We start from the raw sequence: 16,878 nt of genomic DNA on the forward strand, positions 1-16,878 counted from the left end.
CCAGGGCTTCCTGCAGAGTGCCTCCAATAGCCCCACCTGGAGTGGCTTGGCTTTTGGCAACTCCTGGGCCAGGCTACTATTTTCTAGCTGGGGCATGGCTTTGGGTTGTTGGGGCTGCTGCTGCTTCTCCTCCTCAGGTAAGGTCTTTGGGTGGGTGACTGCTGGGCTCCCAATCCCTCTGCCCTTGCCCCCTTCCGCCTTGCCTAGCCCCCTTCCCCTCCCTAGGGGAGTGGGACTCGCTGGCCTCTCTCTGTCTCCCCCTGCCTCCTGAGGCCCTGGGCTTTTGCTCCTTGCCCCTGGCACCGGCAGGTTCTGGCTCCATTTGCCTGTGGGAGGGGTTGACCTGATGTCCCCCAGCTGCCCCCTCTGCCTGCCAGTCAGACCGGTTGACCTGCTGTCAGCTGGCTGACCAGTTGACCTGCTGTCTGCTGGCTGCCCCCTCTGTTTGCCCATCAGCCCGGCTGACCTGCTGTTCCCTCCTACCAAGTCTGGGGGCTGGGACCCAGACCCCGGACACACACCCCCCGCTTAGCTTTGAGTTGTGGGGGTCAGGGTCAGACTCAAACATGCGGGACATGAAGTCCGCATCCACATGCTGCGCCCCCTTGCGGTACTTGATGGTGAACCGGAAGGGGAGGAGGGAGAGGTACCACCGCAGCACACGGGGGTTGTGTGCCTTCATGTGGTGGAGCCACTGCAGGGGCGCATGGTCCGTTAGTAGGACAAAGGGATTATTGGCCAGGTAGTATTGCAGGGCCCCCACTGCCCACTTGACCGCTAGGGCCTCCCGCTCCACTGTTGCATAGCGCCTCTCTGCGGGCTGCAGCTTCCGACTCAGGAAGAGGATGGGGACGTCGGTTCCGTCACGTTCCTGAGTCAGGACTGCCCCAAGGCCGGTGTCAGAAGCGTCTGTGGCCAGCGTAAAGGGTCGGTCAAAGTCCGGGTTCCACAGGGCTGTGGTATTAGAGAGGGCTGACCGCAGGTCCTTGAAAGCTGCTTCTAGTGCTGGGGTCCACCGGACTTGGTTGGGCAGCCCCTTCTTTAAGCAGTCTGTCAGGGGGGCGGCTCGGGAGGCAAAGTGGGGGATGAACCGCCCGTAATACCCCAGTAGTCCCAGGAAATGTCGGACCTGCTTCTTGGTCCGGGGCTGGGGGGCATCAGCTATTGAGGCCACCTTGTCTGGTGGTGGGCGAACTCGGCCTCCCCCGACCACAAAGCCCAGGTACTGGAGTTCCTGGAACCCCAGGTGGCTCTTCTTTGGGTTATCCCGTAGTCCGGCTCGCTGGAGGGCCCTCATGACAGCTTCCAAGTGTTGGAGGTGGGTGGGCCAGTCCGGGCTGAAGATGATGATGTCATCTATGTACGCCATTGCATACGCCCGGCACTCTCCCAGCACTTGGTCCACCAGCCGCTGAAACGTGGCAGCTGCCCCGTGTAGACCAAACGGCATCTTCTTGAACTGGAAGAGGCCTCGTGGGGTGGCAAAGGCTGTCTTCTCCCGGTCCGCTGGCCGCACGGGCACTTGCCAGTAGCCCTTCGTCAAGTCTAGGGCCGACAGGTAGCGGGCGGACCCTAGGTGGTCTACCAACACATCTGCTCGGGGCATGGGGTATGCATCGAACTGGGCCACCTTATTCAGTTCGCGATAGTCGATGCAGAATCGGGTGGTCCCATCCGGCTTGGGCACCAAGACTATCGGGCTCCTCCAAGCGCTTCGCGAGGGCTCGATTACCCCAAGCCTGAGCATCTCGTCGGTCTCCTTCTCCACTGCCTCCCACCGCTTCCTGGGGATGGGGCGCCAGGTAGCCCGGGCTGTCTGCCCCGGGTCCGTTGGAATGGCATGTTGGATCAGGCTCGTGCTGCCCGGCCTGCGGGAGAAGACCCCGGGAATCCGAGCCCAGAGGTCTTGTAGCTGGGCCCTCTGAGCTGGGTTGAGCTGAGGGTTCACCTTGGGCTCCTCAAACTCCGGGGCATCAGTGGTCCAAGGCAGCACACTGTCAGGGAGCTCTAGCGGGTCCTCAGCCACGCCGCACTCCTCTTTTGGGCGCTCGTGCCACTGCTTTAGGAGGTTCACATGCAGGGTCTTCCGCCGACGCCGGCCGACCCCACACTGGACTTCGTAGGTGGTGGGGCCCAGCACCCTTCGAATCTGGTAGGGACCCCTCCATGGGTCCCCTTCCTCTCTTGGGAACACCGAGTGGTGCACGAGGACCTTCTCTCCGGCCTGGAAAGTCCTCATCCGCGCACCCCGGTCATAGGCGGCCTTTTGCTTTGACTGGGTGTGAGTCAGTCTGCGATTTGCCTCCGCTTGGGACTGTTGCACCCGGTCACGGAGCCGGCTCACGTACTCCTGTATGGGGGGCGCGGGGCTGCTGGCCCGGGGCCCCCAGCGTTCCGTCAGCCGGGAGAGCATCCCCCTTGGCTTGCGCCCATATAGCAGCTTGAATGGGCTGAAGCCAGTGGAGGCCTGCGTGGTCTCCCGGAGGGCGAACATGAGCGGGTCGATGTACAAGTCCCACTGGTGAGGCTTGTCCCGCGTCATCTTCTTCAGAGCCTCCTTGACGGTCTGGTTCAGCCGCTCTGCCAACCCGTCTGTTTGAGGGTGGTACGCCGAGGTGAACACCTGCCGGATCCCCAAATTCCGGCAGAGCTGACGCATGGCTGTGGCACGGAACGGGCCCCCCCGATCCGTCAAAATTTCATCTGGCAGCCCCACCATCGCGAAAAACTTGGACAGGGCCCGTACCATCCCCGGGGTCTGCATGGTCTTCAGCGGGATGACCTCGGGGAACCGCGTGGCATAGTCCACAATCACCAGGGCAAAGCGATGGCCCCGGGGTGTGCGTGGCAGTGGTCCGATGAAGTCCATTGCGATGCGTTGGAAGGGCGTCTCCATGACGGGCAGCGGGGAGAGGGGGGCCTTCGGCGGGCGGCGGGCTGCCACCCGCTGGCAGGTGGGACACGAGCGGCAGTGGGCCTTCACGTCTGCATTCACGGAGGGCCAGAAGAATTGCTCAAGAACCTTCCTCAGGGTCTTGTGGTGCCCGAGGTGCCCGGCCCAAGCATGCTCATGGGCCGTGCGGAGGACTTCCGCCCGATAGGCTGCTGGCACAAGTAGTTGGCGGACCTCCCCCTGGCCATTTGGGGCACGAGCTATGCGAACCCAGACCCCTCCTTGCTTCTCGATGCGAGGGAGCCGTTGGGACCTCCGTTCATCCCGCACTTGCTCCTCCTCACGAGCGGCTGTCTCTCGCAAGCGCTGCAAGGACTCATCTGCCCCTTGGGCATCACGGAATGGGCGGTCTGCAAGGGTTCCAGCTGGGCCTCCAGCCCGTGGTTCTGCCCCTGGCCTGGTGGAGGGACCCTCTCCCGGGTCGTTGGCCTCCTCCACTTGCAGAGCGGTGGCAACTTGTGGGTCTGTCACTTCCCCTGCCGCCTTCAGCCGAGACCCGGCAGTCCCTGGGGTGTCTCTTCCCAATTTCTTCGCTGCCTGCTGGAGGAGCCTGAAGAACCCTGGGGCATCTCTTCCCAGCAGTATTGGTACGGGTAGGTGAGCTAACTGGGCAACTTCCATTTGGTGGCGGACCCCTAGGTACTCTATCGTGATTAGGGCCGTAGGGTACGGCTGGGTGCGGCCCATCACATCCGTCACTGGGATCCAGCGGTACACTGGGGTGGCAGCTGGGAGGAGCTGGGGCCGAATTGCTGAGACTGCACTCCCAGAGTCCAACAGGGCTTGTAGGATCAGCCGGCCTATCTTCACAGTGGCACATAGACTCTGCACCTGCTTGCCAGGCGGTGGGTTATTTTCCCAAACGAGGGCGCAAACCCTTGGCAAGGCCTCAGTGAGCACGCCGGCTTGCCTCTGCAGCTCCGCTGTCTGTGCTAGTTCTACTGGAGCGGCTGGGTAGGCTGCCTCCAGCTTTCCCCACATCCTATCCTGGCGTTCCTCCAGCCACGGTCCAAGCTCCGCTGGGGCGGCGGCCTTGGGAGGCCGCCCCTTGACTGGTGCCTGCGTTGGAACGTCTCTCCCCGTACGGGCCACCAACTTGTCAGGGCTTGCCGCCGCTGCCGCTGGGCGTGGCACTGGGCGGTCTGCTCCTGACGTCACAGGGGGGCCAGGGATTCTGCAGGACCCTGCTCTGTGGAAGGAGGGGCGGTATACCTCACCCAGACTCCCTCTCAGTCCACTCGCTGGCCTGCTCAACCTGGCCTGCTTACCCTCTGCGTCCTCCTTCATCTCCTCCTTCCAGAACTCTCCTCCAAACCTCCACCCTTGCATCTTACTGCTCTCACTCCACATCATCACTCCTCACTCACACCCACCACCACAGGGCTCTTCCCAGCCAGCTTTTATAGGGCTTCCTTCTACTGCCCCACCCCTCTTCCAGCCTGGCCTTGGGCTGCACCAAGCAGTTGCAGCGGGGGTAGCTGATCTGGCCCCTACTGACCAGCACCAGCTGTGCCTTGTTCTCTGGCTGCCCAGCCTCCCTGCCTTGGCTGATTGCTGAAGGCATGTCCAGCTGCAGTCCCCTGGCTAGCAGCCCAGCCTCCCTGGCAGAGCTGATGGCTGAAGGTGGGTCCAGCTGCGGCTCCTTGGCTGGTTGCCCAGGGCTTCCTGCAGAGTGCCTCCAATAGCCCCACCTGGAGTGGCTTGGCTTTTGGCAACTCCTGGGCCAGGCTACTATTTTCTAGCTGGGGCATGGCTTTGGGTTGTTGGGGCTGCTGCTGCTTCTCCTCCTCAGGTAAGGTCTTTGGGTGGGTGACTGCTGGGCTCCCAATCCCTCTGCCCTTGCCCCCTTCCGCCTTGCCTAGCCCCCTTCCCCTCCCTAGGGGAGTGGGACTCGCTGGCCTCTCTCTGTCTCCCCCTGCCTCCTGAGGCCCTGGGCTTTTGCTCCTTGCCCCTGGCACCGGCAGGTTCTGGCTCCATTTGCCTGTGGGAGGGGTTGACCTGATGTCCCCCAGCTGCCCCCTCTGCCTGCCAGTCAGACCGGTTGACCTGCTGTCAGCTGGCTGACCAGTTGACCTGCTGTCTGCTGGCTGCCCCCTCTGTTTGCCCATCAGCCCGGCTGACCTGCTGTTCCCTCCTACCAAGTCTGGGGGCTGGGACCCAGACCCCGGACAGAAAGGGTTGATGAAATTCATTTCAAATCAACACATTCAAACACAATGCTTGGGATGAGAATTTCTTCTTTGAGTCTTGTTGTATTCCCCACTTGATTTGCAGAGAATCAGGAGATGTGAGATGTTAACCATACATATACATTCTCCTTTGTAATGTATACTTTCCCCAGCTCCATTGTAAAAGGGTTCTGCAGAGAGATGAAAAAGCACTAGCTGATCTGTGTACACGCCTTTGAAATCCAGAGCCTGAGGTTTTAAACTCAGACTTGAATTTCCTACATTGATAGAATGAATTACATAGAAATAGTGAACATAATAGGATTGAAATATGCTTCAAAATATGCTAAGATGTCAATATCCTCATTCGTCCAGCTATGTATTCATGTACTTCTGTGATAGTTTCTGTATTTCATATTCTTTAAATTTGTTCAATCTTGGGGTATAGTTGATCTTGTTTTAAACAAGGGAAAATCAGTTTTGTCTCTGCAAGCTTAATATTTCGTTCATATAGTCTATGAATTGTACAATGTTGGATTTTTTTAAAAAAACTGAGACATTCTTTATGCCCTGTTAAAATAATCTGACATGACTTATTAAATGATGTGACAACTCTCAGTAGGAGCATATCTACACCACAGACAGTACCTGGTAGTATAATCTAAAGTCTATGTTCCTTTACCAGAACATCTCTTTGAGCCATTTCTTACAGCACATGCCTATTACCTGAGTTAATAGCCCTCCTGAATAATTCAGTTTCACAAAAAGCCAAGAGAGTGGGAGCTTTTCTGACCTCTTCAGGCAGGCCATTCCACAAGATGGATGAGCTCAAAGAATTTAACTTCTGGATAACGTGGCAAAATGCAAGTGAAAATAGAATGACAACTGTAGAAAGTAAAATGACCCCAAATTTTCCCCCAAGGCAAGCATCATAAATTTACTGGTGATAACTATATGAAAATTGGGTCCGTCCCTGGGAAATATGAAAAGTTGAGTGTATATGCCATGTGATTCTTAATTTCTTATCCCAAAAGAAGCCATTAGGATTCTGAAAGGCAATACGCATTTTGAGGGGCAAACACCAATTTCAGCATTTGTAATGGAGTATCAGCAAGAAAAAAAAAAACTATTACATTTTGATGAATTTGTGTAAAAAAACAAAAGGCAGACTATTGGGTCTGATAATTTTAAATTTTTGTATGTGCTTCAGAATTCAGCTCAACATTCCTTAGACTTATGAATTGCTGAATTAAAAAAAAAACAGATTGGGGAAGAACACAGAGGTGTTTGCTGCAGAGAAACAGAGGGCAACTGACAGCAGAAACTTCCCCAGTAGGGTCTCCTAAATTCTGCAGTCAAAGAAAACAACTGACTTACATAAGACTTAAGTCCTCAATTTTTAAACAGATATAGCCCTTGAGATCATAGTGCAAAGACAAATTATACTAAAGGTTATCGTAGAGGACTGAGTACCCCTGATATTTCAGGACCTGCTCAAATGCCAGTAAGAAGTATTTCACTTTAATAATGGCAGACTAGCAGTGCTGAGATAAACATGTTTGCCCTTGCACTAGTGAATAAAAATGTCGAGCTTTCACCTAATTTATATTCTAGCCTTCTGGAATTAAAATCTTTTTATTTATGTAGTGTCAATAGAGAATCTCCACATCTATGCTTCTAGAATCTCAAAATCTATCTTAGATTTTAATTTTAGCAGCCTGTTTTGCCTAAAATTAGGACTGGCCCTATATTTCAATTGTAGCTGACTTTTGCTGGAATAGAAATTTCAAAGATCTGAGGTAACCATCCGAGGTAACATTGTTCACCTTGGTGCTCTTGTTTTCTGCTGCTGCTCAATGATTCAGCAGGAGAAAAAATGGGCAGGGTGATAGCGTAGCATGATGCAGTCACAATAGTTCTGGATAAAAATTGCACTGAATGACAATCTAGGAATTCCTTCATCTTTATGATATTTACCATAAAGATTGTGGGAATTCTTAGAAGTTGCTCAACATGGTGATGTGATTTCTAGGACTTCACCTAGGAGTGGTGTTATCATGTCACATAACACTTCCCATGTCCCACCCTCAAACTTCCTGGGATTGCCAGCCTTATGCCTGGCAACCCTAAGTAACCAAGATTATATGAAAATTAGGGTTGCCTTTCTGATTCTGTGTATGGTCATTGTAAACTGTTTAATGTCCATATTTCTTGCTGCTATATGTGATTAATTTTAAATGGAATTTTTCTTACAATGATACACAATTTACATTTGATTGATGCAAGAATATTTTAAAAACACATAAATGTGAAGAAAGAAAGTGATGCAAAAATACAGACTCAAAGATTTTGCACAGGGGAAAGTGAATTTTCTAGTTGAAACAGCAGGGTTGCAAAATTTGGTATCATATCTTTTAAAAAAATGCTGAACCAGAAAATTGTCCAGCTGCAGAGAGGAGATGGCAGACTCAAATTATTATGGTAAACATGGTTACTTTTGCTGCCTCGCCTGCCAATAAAATAATAAAAAAATGATGAAATGTTTAAAAGTTACATCGGCCATTAAAAGGCTCTCAACTGGCTGACAGGCAGTATGGAGGGGAGGGAATATTTAATGGTGAGTGTTAATTATGAGCTTAATGGCCTGCAATTAGTAGGCAGGTGCTGAAATTGCCAATGTTTTCAAAGAGTTGGACAAAAATATTTTTAAAATGTAGTTATCTATTTGGAAAACAGCACAACCATGAATTGTAATGTTGGAATGTGCTATTCTTATATACCCACCTAAAATAGAATTGATTTGATCTACGAGCAAGAACAGGTTTTGACAAATAGTGACAGATAAGTGTGTGTGAAAGAAATTGATATGTATATTTCTATGTGGAAAAGGTATGTGTATGAGCATATTAGAGAAATATGGTCAGTGCCATCTTAGGCAGAGTTAGACTAGTTTAAGCCTATTGAAAGCAATGAGAATAGACTGAAGTAGTTCTGCTTAGGATGGCACCATTAGAAAGAGAGAGAGAGAGAGAGAGAATTATATTTTATTTACGCACATGGTTACAAAGCTATCAGTCTATATTAACCAGAAGTGATTCCTTGGTGAGGCATGGGAAGAGAACATAATTCAGCCACCAAAAAGAGTAAGACATGGGAACGCATTCATCCCATGCAGTGGGATCATTTTTTTTTCATTAAAATCATTATTTTTCTGCTGAAATGTCTCTGGTACAAAGCACAGTGAAGTGGGGATCTAATGCAAATCCAGGTGGAATAAAAACAAGTAGGATACCTTATTTGTCATGACATGAGGAGCAAGATAACCAAAGACTGCAATAAGGGTGGTTACTTTTAGCTACAGCATTCACTTTTGGGTGAGCTAAGACAGGTTTTATCTATTTAATATTCTTTCACTGTTGGTGATTAGGGGCAATCCACTGGAAAAGTCTTCCAGATGCAGCTCATTAAAAGAATATAATTCCCATTAATGGAAATTTTGCAAGATGTTTCTTGAAAGAAGCAACTTTTGTGTCTCCAGCCTATGGTAAGAGGAATCCTAGTTTCATGTTGTGTTCTCCTTCCTAACATGCAAAACACTTAAGATTCCCAAAGGGCTACTTAATGATTGCAGGCAAGAATGAACTGCTGGGATCTTCATCAGCAAGTAATTCAACTCTCTTTAAATCCAGAGAGGATAAGAGGCGATTAGAGTGCAAAATACGCATGCACACAAAAATACTAGCTGTTTTCAGTGAGGTCAGTTTACTACTGAGTCAGTCAGTCCACTACTGAGGTTAAAGACAGAATTAGTGAATGGTGCTGCTGTTTACACATCAGAGAACAAATTGGCTATGCCTGGGCAAAAAAAAAAAGTTAATTACAGGGGTGAGCTGAACCATGGGAGGGGCACATTTCACTAACATCTCCTTGCCAAGAATTCACTCTTTTTTCATGGATTAATCAAGCAGCTCAAAAACCAGATGAAATTATTTATACCTCCTTAGCATAGGCAGGCAGCATCAGGTGCCTTCCTAGCATCCCATTTATTGCAAAAGGGGGAAAAGCACACAGAGAGAACTATGTCTGGGTACTAGTGAGGATGGCAATTCCCTCCCCTCAGGATGCAGCAGTCTCAGAGGAAACCTCTTTGTAATCCCAGCTGTTTACTGCATTGGTGCCAATCTTTTTCCACATCAGGCTTTCCTTCTTGGAAACAGTGTAGACATCATATAGCTGACTAGCTTTGGCAGTATGATGATATCATTGAGAAGGAAGCTATGTCAAAGGTGGGGAAATGTCCTTATTCTGCATCAGTTTAACCTCAATAATAGCATCACATGTCCAGTTTGCATTGGCTACATGCAACTCCATTGTTTGCTGTCCAGCTTCAAAGGGGCTGAGGGGACAGGGGCAAGATGACAAACAAGATACAGTGTCAACTTGTTGGAAATAAAAAGGCCACAACTGTATTGCTTTACAGCTTGGCTCAGCACAGGGCATAGATCCAAGCATTGGCCGACCCACCCTCCCAGCTGATGATCACCTGCCTGCTGGTGGGGTGATAAGACATGGGGTTCTAAATGGGCACAAACCTCTGCATGGGTCTCTGCCACATGTGAGCGAGCATGCCCTGACAGCCCCCCAAATGGGCTTGTCCCTGCAATGCAAGACCCTTCAAAAGAATCCCCAAGTATGGGAAAATTTGCAGGCCCTGCTTCCCACCAAAAGTTACCTGACACTGATTCACTGATACCACAAACATAACTCGAACTAGCAACTTCTTTTTTCACTTAGTTGGATGCTTTGATTTTATTTATCCCTGCATGTGGGTAACATTAGCAAAGGAATAATAGATATTCTAAGAAGTTTGTCTTTTCTTGTCGCAGCTCAATTATCTAACACAAAAACAGAACAATCAAACTGAGATCTTATCACACAAACCGTCAGTAAAACTAACTAAACATACCTGATGAAGAGTATATTGTAGTTGCTGTATTCACATCAACTTCAACTGAAGACCTACAGTTAGATTCTGTCAAGGAACCCAGGACTGCCACTGGTGCTATACTCGGGTGTCGCAAAGCAGCTTTCAGAGGAGCTATGTGATTATACTGGACAGAGGACATGCATCCAACAAATCCAAAGGTGTTTGCCTTGGAAACTTCTGGGTCTAGTCCCTGACTATCTGTAAAACACCAAGCAAATGGAAGCTGTTTTAATTTGTATTTTTGAATTGGAAATCAGTTTTCATTCATTCATTTACTCAAACATCTATCACTGGCATAAACTTCTAATTGCATTAGATTTTCTTTAATATAAGTATGGAACTAATAGAACAATGATTTGGATTTGGAACTTTCAGGTTGAACAAATGCATTGTCTGACCTTGAGTAAATGCTCTCTCTCTCTCTCCTCTTATTTTCCCAGATGTAAAATAAAAATAACAGTGGTCTACCACATAGATTTGTTGTAGCACTTTGATAATCTTTCAAAAGTGTTATATTCATAGTCAAAGTCAAACCAAGGATAGGTTTAGGGATACATTTCTAGCATCTGACCCAAGCCATCACATATAAATCATGTTTCCTCTGTCTAGAGCCCTTATTTACTTAATAATCCAGTTAACTAAAATTATATGATTAATTTATTTAAGCATATTTATGCTTTTTTTAAAAAAAACATATCCAAAATGCTTGACCAAAAATAATATAATGTATAAAATAATAACAATTATATATTTATTTTACAAATATAAATAAAATCAATCTAATTAACAACTAGCTGGCACTCAGGATAATAGAATAGAAAAAAATGAATAGAATCAGTTATGTAGGACAGAAATAATCAGTTCAAGAGAAGAACCTACCCCCACTTAAGTACACAGCTGATTTTGCCTGATGCTAAAAAGATAACAGAGAAACTGCCAGGTGAACATCTACTGTACAGAGTTCCTCAGTCAAAGTACCATTTCAGAAGAGGCCACTGGCCTAACTTCAGAAAACGGGAGCTTACTAAGAAAGGGTTCAGAAGATGATCTTCACTGACAAGCAGGTTTGAGCAGATGGGCCCAATCCCATCCCCCCTTCCAAAAGGTAAACTCTGTGCCATTCCCTTTCATGTCTCCCAGAGAATTTCACACTGATTAAAACAAAGTATAGACAGCACATGTAACAAATGTCCATAGAAGGAAGGGCATTGATGACTGGAAGAACAGATATATGACTATATACTTTTCTACCCATAAACATGCTTGATAGAATATGTTATGTGGGAAATGGACATTTCAAAACAACCCTAATATTCCTGACAAGAGGCCAGTTTTGCACAGGGTAACATGGTAGTCAGACTGTGTTCTTGGATAAATATGTAAAAAATGAACATTGAAAAGTGTAACTGAAACGTTCTCAGTCCCTTAAGTGCATCTGAATGTGCCCTCAACATATTAGAGCTTGCTAAACTGCATGTCACCTCATGCACCCGAGATTTGGGTTCTTCTTGGCTTCTGCAGATCCTTGAAATAAGAACAGGTTTTTCATTGATTGCTCTTTATGTCCTTCTACTGATAACGGCAACACTTCTTCACTGAGTCACAAGTTTGTCCCTGTATTATTGTCAAGTCTCTGACTTGTATTAAGGCTGTAATTTAAGACAGAAAGTAAGGGGGGGCCTACATTTCCTTAACAGAGTTGAAAAAGGCAAATATGTTTGAAAAAGCTCAATTTTTTCAACATAAAACTAATATTCTACAGCATCTTTAGATAATTTTTGTTTCTGTCAGTTACGGAGTGGTACAGCTTTCTGTTTTCTAGCTTGTTTAAGGCACTCTTGTGGGATGTTGTAGGAACATTTTAGATATATATAGTACATTCAGATATAATGGGAGGAAGTGTGATACTGTTCCTTTTGTAGTGTCAAATATAGTACAGCAATGCATGACAAATGTAGGGAATTAAAAGGCTGGCTGAAATTACCTGAAGAAGATAATTCCCAGGTGCAAGAGGATATTTACAACTGCTGGTTGCAGAAGTCCCGTAATGAAGATGATACCCAAGATGAAGATAATGCAATTATCACTAGGATTCCAAAGCTAATGACCTTTCCTTTTGCAATAACTGGTTACTGGAAGTTTAATAACCACAAGTTTTTAGGGGGCTAAATTTTACATATTAATTCCAGTCCAGTACCTCCGGCAGCATGGTGCCCTATGAGATAATAGCAATGGCACAGAGATGTCAGCTGGTTCATTAGCTATTGCACCTTGGGGTTCTGGGAAGCATTAATCATATGCAGCCCTTTCTTATTAATCATTCACAAACTTGCTGACCTATTGCCCTTTCTAATCACTGTACATCCCAGCTGCAATTTGTACCTTAGAGGCCATGTATTATCAAGTTTCTGAAACATTTTATCAAATTTGGGGCACATGCTTCTCACCTTGGTCACTTTGTCACCTCTACTTTTGATATATCAGTTCTTAAAGTCTGAAGGCTTCCTGGCCTTCAGTTAATGTTAATATTTAACATTTGGATTAAATATTAAAGGGTTAAATATTTAACCCTTTAATATCTGGGTTAAATATTAAAGGTCAGGAACATGAAAAGAGACATGTGTATGTAGGATTGGACAAATAATGGATCAGTAAACAGGGCTGCATATTCTTTTGCTGTTGTCTTCTAGTTTCTCATATAAGAGCCAACTATATTTCTAAGTTTTATACCAACTTTAAGGGTCGCAACTGCCCTTTTATCTCTGCCTGCTATTTTCAAGAATTAATGCTGATGGATCAACTACAACGTATTTTAGGATTAAGGAGAAGGGGAATACTATAATTACTAGGCAGCTAGCTATTTAGTGATTGTAAAGAAAAAATGTTATGTTTAAGAGTATAGGAAGCCCTTTTGAGAGCTGGGTTGGAGGCTTCCTTGGCTGGAGAAATTCCCTCCCCCCTTTTTGGAGAGGCTTTTCACTTTTGCTAGCAGTAAGTTATGTATGCTCTGTCCTTGAGTCAAGATAAGCTGTTCTTGCTAGCTAATTGGTAATTAACTTCACACCTGTAGTTTGGGGTCGTGTGCCAAGAGCTGCAGACCTTCCACACGTCCCTTTGCACACTTGTCAGGTGATGTGGTCAGGCTGGGAGTGGGTGTGGTTAGGCCTGTCTAATATAAACCGGCTGTTAACCAGCATGGAGAAGCTTATGTTGAGTGTCTACCTTAGACCTCTGCTTATGCTCTTTTGCTTTGTTTCTGGTTCTATTTGTTGAGAAGGACTGAAGCTCCATCTTTTGCCTTGCTGTTTTGTGGGACTTTTGCTTGCTACAACTGAGAAACCAACTTGCTTTGCCTCCTAAGAATTTACTGTGGTATGTAGAGCTTACTGCTGTAGGTTTTTGTTTGTTTGTGTTCACTTTTTGTCTTGTGTGTGATAACCCTGCACCTGGAATTAATAAACCTTTATATTTTTATCTTGTGTGGGTTATTAAGACTCTGAAGCCTCACTGCTATAAAACCATTGTTGAACTCACCCTATGTGTGCTTGAGATCCACCTACCAAACATCTATTCTTTTGCTGTGAACTCTGCCTGAAAGTTTATCCTTGCAAGGTAGACTTTGCTTTGGCTAAATTCCCTAATAGGCTCTGGAGCTTTGCTCCCTAACTCCTTAGCCTAGGGATAGACTGGGGAGCTGGTGGCAGCTTACTTAGTTTGCTATTTGCAACAGGACCTTCCAGGAAGCCTGTGTCCCTTCCCCTGAGCTGGGCTGGGCCCCAGGGGTCTGGAACTCCTTGACAGTGATTACTAGTGGAAAATTTCCAAAAGAAACATTTGGGGTTTGAATTGTTCTGTCTGCTGTTAACCATGTAGATGAGCTCCCTATTCTCTCCATTTAATGACAAAATGAATCTTGAATTTTTAGGGATCTGCACAGGTGTGGCAAGATCCTATGGGATTCTTTGATACTTTTTTTTAAGGATTCCAAGCAGAAACTTGATCAATGGTGCAGCAGAGACTTGAAATGCAAACCATTTGGAGCCATTTGATGATGTTGCTTGCTTCCCAGGGTATCTCACATACTAAACAAAGAATTGTTTGCACCCTATGGAGCTAGGTGTCCCGAAGAGGGTAAAGAAATGCATTGTTGAGCATTGTTGACAGAAAACTGTCTACATATAGCTCTTTAGAAGGTCTAGGAGGTAGTAGTGGTAGCAATAATGAAACTGTACTTCACCATCACCATTGGTTCAGCTACATCACATTGCCCAATTGTTTAAGACGTTTAGCATTCATCGCTTCCACATCAGAATTCTTACATTTTCCAGAATTAGTAATTATTTAAAACATTTTTGCTGAGAAAATCACCCAAACTTGCTCTGACTTGGACACAAGTTTTATAATAAAGCCAGAAGCAGAGGTGTCTAATGTACCATCTGGACTGCTTATGGATAACTTCTACTTGGTTACCCTTGATAGATCTCAGCCCATGCCCATCTTGGCTGTTGAAATCATGTAAGGAGAAAATTAGTAAGCTCCTCATTTTATTATTAATAACTCTGGTTTGGGTTGTTTTCCCTTTGGACCTTAAAAGATGCAGTTGTTTATCCATAATTAAAAACCTTCATTGAAGAAAAGGATATGGCAAACTAATGTCTAAAGTCTAATGTGTTTTTTGGGGCAGGGTGATTATGAGAGTAGTGGCAGAGCAAATCCATGTTTTTCTGGATGACACATATCCCCTTGCCACTTTTAAGCAAAGTCCAAGTTGTACTTTCTTATTGCTGTTACGAAAACTGCTATTTCTTCACAAATGAGTAAGCACTGCTATAGTTGATTGGAAAGTAAGAGGTTATCTAGTTGGAAGACTCATCCTACATTCATGAGCAGTACCCAAAGCCTTAACTAACCTGTTTTTTTCTACTTTTCAAGCCTGCCTAGAACTTCTGAGACAGTGTATAGAAATAGAGCAGAATCATTTTCCACAACCCCTTATCCAAAGTTTGGTGCCTGGAATAATAAAGCACCAAATTGCTAACTGTAGGCTCAGAATGCCACCCCAATACAAATTAATAATATGGTAACAGGATTTCCTTTCATTCTGTCCATTCCAGTTGATGACTGCCGATCATTCCACGGCTTGGTTGCAAATTAACTAGAAGAGAAAAGCATAGCAATTAGCAATGAATTTCTGGGCCAGAGCACACCAGCCAGGCAGAAAATCACCCTCAAGTGTACTTGTTTCTAAGCACAGCCACTAAACATAAAATTGGGTCCTTGGGACTCTGTGGAAAGCAAGTCTATAGTTACAAAACAAAGGGCATATTCTTTTCTACAACTGTAGAGAAGAACAATCCAGATAGCATCCTTCCTTCGGATGCTATCCATCCTTCTTTAGGATGGCACAAGACTGCTAGCTTTTTAGGCAACACTTGTGGGATGAGGTAGGACACCACTTGCCATGATCTACCACTGTTTGAGAATTGCACTCCCCCCTGCATGTTTTCACCTCCTACTGTAGCGAAGCATCTTGACTTCCCTATCAGTTAATAAACTTTTGCTGACTATGACTCACTCACACTATAGCTAATTTTGCCCATTTTTGTAACATCCTGGAAGACTATGCATTCATCTAAAAGTGAAAATGCTCCCATGTAAGTTTTGTTCAGCCTCTAAAGATATCTGTGACCCTTGCAAAGCAATGGGCCACAATATGACCACCAGTTTTGTTTTCTATTTTAATCAGGGCTTAAAATACAGAACATTGCAGTAAGAAAATATATGATTGATGCAACGTGATGGGGAGCTGTAGGTGCCAAAACAAAGAAATAGAAGATTCTTTTGATAGAAGACAGCTGCAGTCAATTTAGACAGTAACCACTCAGTCTAAAAATAAAGCTACAAGGGAGAATCTCAAGGGGTAAGAGGGTGGAGACCTTGCAACCTACTATTTCGACAATGCTCCCTGAAGGGATCCTATAGATACTCTCTGGAGGTTAGTATAAGGCACAGCAATTAAGTAATATTACTGTGCAGACGCTATTTCTGAAAATAGTGGCAGTCTCCAGAGGTGAATGCAGAATGTTTTTCTCTTCGTGTGAAGTGATTTTTTTCCTGCTCATGCTGGTGTACGTAAAACTGGGCCGTAAACAAAGAGCTAATAAGGTTTGGTTGCAGGCCAATAAGAAGGAACACCTCTTGGTTTTAAGGTCAGTTAAAGCCTAATTAGATAACATCTATAATGTGTTAAACCCTCCAATAGCTCAGTTTCAGATCTCACCATGCCATGACATACATATTATACAGAGATCTCCTGCCACATTAACACAAATTCACTCTTTGGTGAATCATACCCTCTTTACTGCATGGCTGGATTGAAATGCTAGGAAAGCAGACGTTTGAAAGCTCCAGTATTCCCCACTACTGTTCTTTGTGGTCTTTATGAGTTTACAATAAGATGCAAATAGTATAGATTCAAACACTTTCCAATGAAGACAAGTGCATAACCCTTTATACCTCAAATCTGGTGATGGTATGAAAAATATATGTATGCCAGCATCAATTTCAGTCTACAGTTTTTGTTGTGAAAAAAAACTTGATGCTGTTATCCACTGAAAATCTAGTAAGGTGAGGCATTGACATGCATTTGTGGTCAGGAGAATCTTAAGTAGAATAAAATTCAGAAAAAAGTTAAGTCTGTATACTGGGGGGCAGCAGGGACAACAGCAGTCCCTCTCTTTCTTGGTAGCCAGTGCTATCAAACTCAATGT

At 45.8% G+C, this 16,878-nt stretch overlaps 1 protein-coding gene across 1 annotated transcript in view; it reads right to left on the reverse strand.

Moving 5' to 3' along the window:
- Positions 1 to 16,878, reverse strand: part of CNTNAP5 (contactin associated protein family member 5) — a 472,567-nt gene that overhangs the window by 4,483 nt on the left and 451,206 nt on the right. Inside the window, exon 22 of the mRNA XM_054970095.1 lies at positions 10,088 to 10,306. Within this exon, the coding sequence (XP_054826070.1) occupies positions 10,088 to 10,306 (219 nt within the window). The remainder of the gene's footprint in view (positions 1 to 10,087; positions 10,307 to 16,878) is intronic.

This window comes from Eublepharis macularius, chromosome 2, assembly GCF_028583425.1.
Source record: "Eublepharis macularius isolate TG4126 chromosome 2, MPM_Emac_v1.0, whole genome shotgun sequence".
Lineage (NCBI taxonomy): Eukaryota > Metazoa > Chordata > Lepidosauria > Squamata > Eublepharidae > Eublepharis > Eublepharis macularius.